The 2,974-nt window shown below is 31.4% G+C and overlaps 1 protein-coding gene across 1 annotated transcript; it reads left to right on the top strand.

The window, feature by feature from the left end:
* The first annotated feature begins 495 nt into the window (after nt 1-495).
* On the top strand, nt 496-2,466 carry LOC108487337 (uncharacterized). Its single transcript, XM_017791650.2, has 2 exons — nt 496-680; nt 1,294-2,466. The coding sequence occupies exon 2, from the start codon at nt 1,308-1,310 to the stop codon at nt 2,085-2,087; it is 780 nt and encodes a 259-aa protein (XP_017647139.1). The 5' UTR covers nt 496-680; nt 1,294-1,307; the 3' UTR covers nt 2,088-2,466.
* Nucleotides 2,467-2,974: the final 508 nt, after the last annotated feature.

The following is a 2,974-nucleotide window of genomic DNA, read 5'->3' as shown; positions in this document are numbered from 1 at the left end:
ATTGTATCAAGAACGGATTAAAAGCTTGAAATTCAAAACAAGAATTAATTTACTATTAAAATCAATGACTTTTATGGGTAAAAATCATAATATTGAGGATTTATTTAACTACGAAAATAGTGTAAGAACTTATTAATCAAATTGTGATAATTTAAGGTTTTTTTGTATATTAACCTATAAAAATAATATAAAAATACAAAATACAGAAAATATTATTTAATTTTATTTTATTTATTACCAATTGACTAAGGTAAATATGAAAATATGAAAAATCTAAGATAGTTATGAGATAAAAAGATTAAATAATTAAGTGATTATTTTATATCTTTTATAATTAAATGACAAAAACAATACAATTGAATGAATACTAATAAAATTTACCCTTTAATTAAAAATATCATCGTTTATCTCATAAAATTATACGGTTACACTATGTTGCTCCATTGGACTTTTTTGTTATTTTAAAATTACAGGAACCAAAATGAACTTGGTGCTGCAGTATAGGGCCCGTACAGTGTTTTTACCCTTAAAAATCTGGGTTACTTGGGCCGACATTGTTAAGCCTATTTTCTCTCATTTTATTTCTCTTTTCTTGTCCCTGAAATTTTCTTTCTCCATTTTTTTTTTCTTTTTCGATCGAAGTTTTAGCTGTTTGATCTCCTCGGGTCAGTGAATCCTAGGTTTGTTTTCTTCTCTCCATTTCTCACTTGTTACAACTTTTTAAAACAGTTCTTTAGTTGAGACTTACATTTGTATGATCAGAAAATTTTGTTGTTTCTCTTATGGAGTTTCTATCTTTCTTGAATTGGGTTACTTGTTCTATTTGTCATGTTGTAATTGTTTCACTCAATTTAATTGGAAGGTAATGGTAATTCCAATAATCGAACGAAGGAAATCTTTTTAGGGTATGTTTTGTTCATGAAAGTTTTAGGGGAAAAGAAATTGAAATCCATGGAATTTATTCTCTTTATTGTTTGGTTAAAAGGAAAATCGTTTGAGGAAAAATCTAATTAAGGAAAAATTTAAAGGGAAATACTGCAATAACTTTTATCTCCCAAGTTTAGTTTTAAAAATGGATGAAAATGTGAGAAAAACTTTCAAGAAAAAGCAGCCTCTCTATACCCCATTTCTCCATAAATTACTGTTTCAATGTGAATTTGATACCAACTAGCTGGTCCAGTTGCCTTTTCGATTTGTCTGTGTCGATTTGCTTTCAAGTTTTTGGATATCAAAAGTTTGATGTTGGTTGTTTTCATGATTTAAATATGATATTGGTGTTCATTGTTATGCCAGGGAATTCCTTTGAGATGTCTTATAAAATTGCCCAGATTCGTCTTGTGAGTTCTCATCCTGAGGTTTATGAGCCCTGCGATGATTCATTCGCATTAGTTGATGCCCTTTTATCTGATCGGAACAACTTGTTGGAACTCAAACCGATGTTATGTATGGAAGTGGGTTGCGGAAGTGGTTATGTTATCACTTCTTTAATGCTTATGCTTGGGGAGGAAGCTAATGGGGCTCAGTTTATTGCCACCGATATCAATCATCATGCTATTAAAGTGACTCAGGAAACAATGGAAGCGCACGGAGTTTATGCAGAATTGATAAATACTGACATTGCGTCTGGGTTAGAGAATCGTCTGGCTGGTTCAGTTGATCTTCTTGTTGTTAATCCACCTTATGTGCCAACACCTGAAGATGAAGTGGGTCGTGAAGGGATTGCCTCAGCTTGGGCAGGAGGAGAGAACGGTCGAAGTGTGATCGATAAGATTTTGCCTGTTGCAGAGAAGCTTTTGTCGAAATGGGGTTGGTTGTACATGGTCACTCTTACGGCAAATAATCCGTCACAGATATGCCGACAGATGATGAAGAAGGGATATGCTTCAAAAATTGTTGTCCAAAGATCAACAGTGGAAGAGAGTTTACATATCATCAAGTTCTGGAAAGATAATGATATTGAGGCGGACACAAATGATGTGATAACAAACAGCAAAGCAGTCCCTCTAGGGATCGTGGACTCTGTCCGTTCGCAGATACAACGATTGTCATTTTGGGGAAGTTGTGATATTAACACCACCACCAATTGATCTATGAATCTGAAAGGGAAGTTTTTATCTAATGATATGGTTCTTTTGGTAATGTGGTTTCCTTGTATTTCTGGGTTAATCTTGCTCGAGTGTTCTTCCTTATAGGTGTCGGATATTCTTTTTCACCCACTTTCCAAAGACGGACCGGACCATACAAAAGGGCTGAACTGAACTGAACATCGCTGATATCATGATATCATTCTTAAGACTTGTTTTTCTTTGGTGGTTAATTTTCTTCCATGTTTATATATAGAGAGCGCATTTTAAGCTCAGGGTTAATGAATTGGTGAATGACATTTGATTTTTGGGTAAATTACCATCCAACATTTTGGACGCTTTTATTTTAGTTATTCATATAAAAAAACTTTAAATTTGATCACTACTATTAGAATAATTTATTGTTTTGGTCACTACTGTTGCAATAATTTATTATTTATTATTTTGGTCACCCATTTGTTTCCTTAATAACGGAGTTTGATGTGGCATTATGTAATTTTTTAATAAAAAAATGTTTGGGGGCTAAAAGTAAAATGATGTTGTTTTTGGGATTTTCAACCCCAAACCAAATAAACAAGGCATTTAAAATTTTAAAGGTAAATTATTAAAATAGTCATTTTTATTTTTCTCATGTTATATTTTAGTCATTTATGCTTGAAATGTTACGTTTTAGTTACTTATGTTAACGTGTTTTAATATTTTAGTCACTAAACAATTAATTTTTGTTAATGGTGTAACAGTAAATTGATGTGACATGTTAAATCATTATTTTAAACAAAAATTTAGGTTAAAATTATACAATTGCTCATTTTTTTTTTCATTTTGAGCAATTTATTTTTTTTCTTTTATGTTCTTTTAATTTGCTTTATTTTTCATTCTTTTCTATTTCT

The sequence above is a fragment of the Gossypium arboreum genome, chromosome 10 (assembly GCF_025698485.1).
Source record: "Gossypium arboreum isolate Shixiya-1 chromosome 10, ASM2569848v2, whole genome shotgun sequence".
Taxonomy (NCBI): Eukaryota; Viridiplantae; Streptophyta; class Magnoliopsida; order Malvales; family Malvaceae; genus Gossypium; species Gossypium arboreum.
This window is presented reverse-complemented; position numbering and strand designations above follow the sequence as displayed.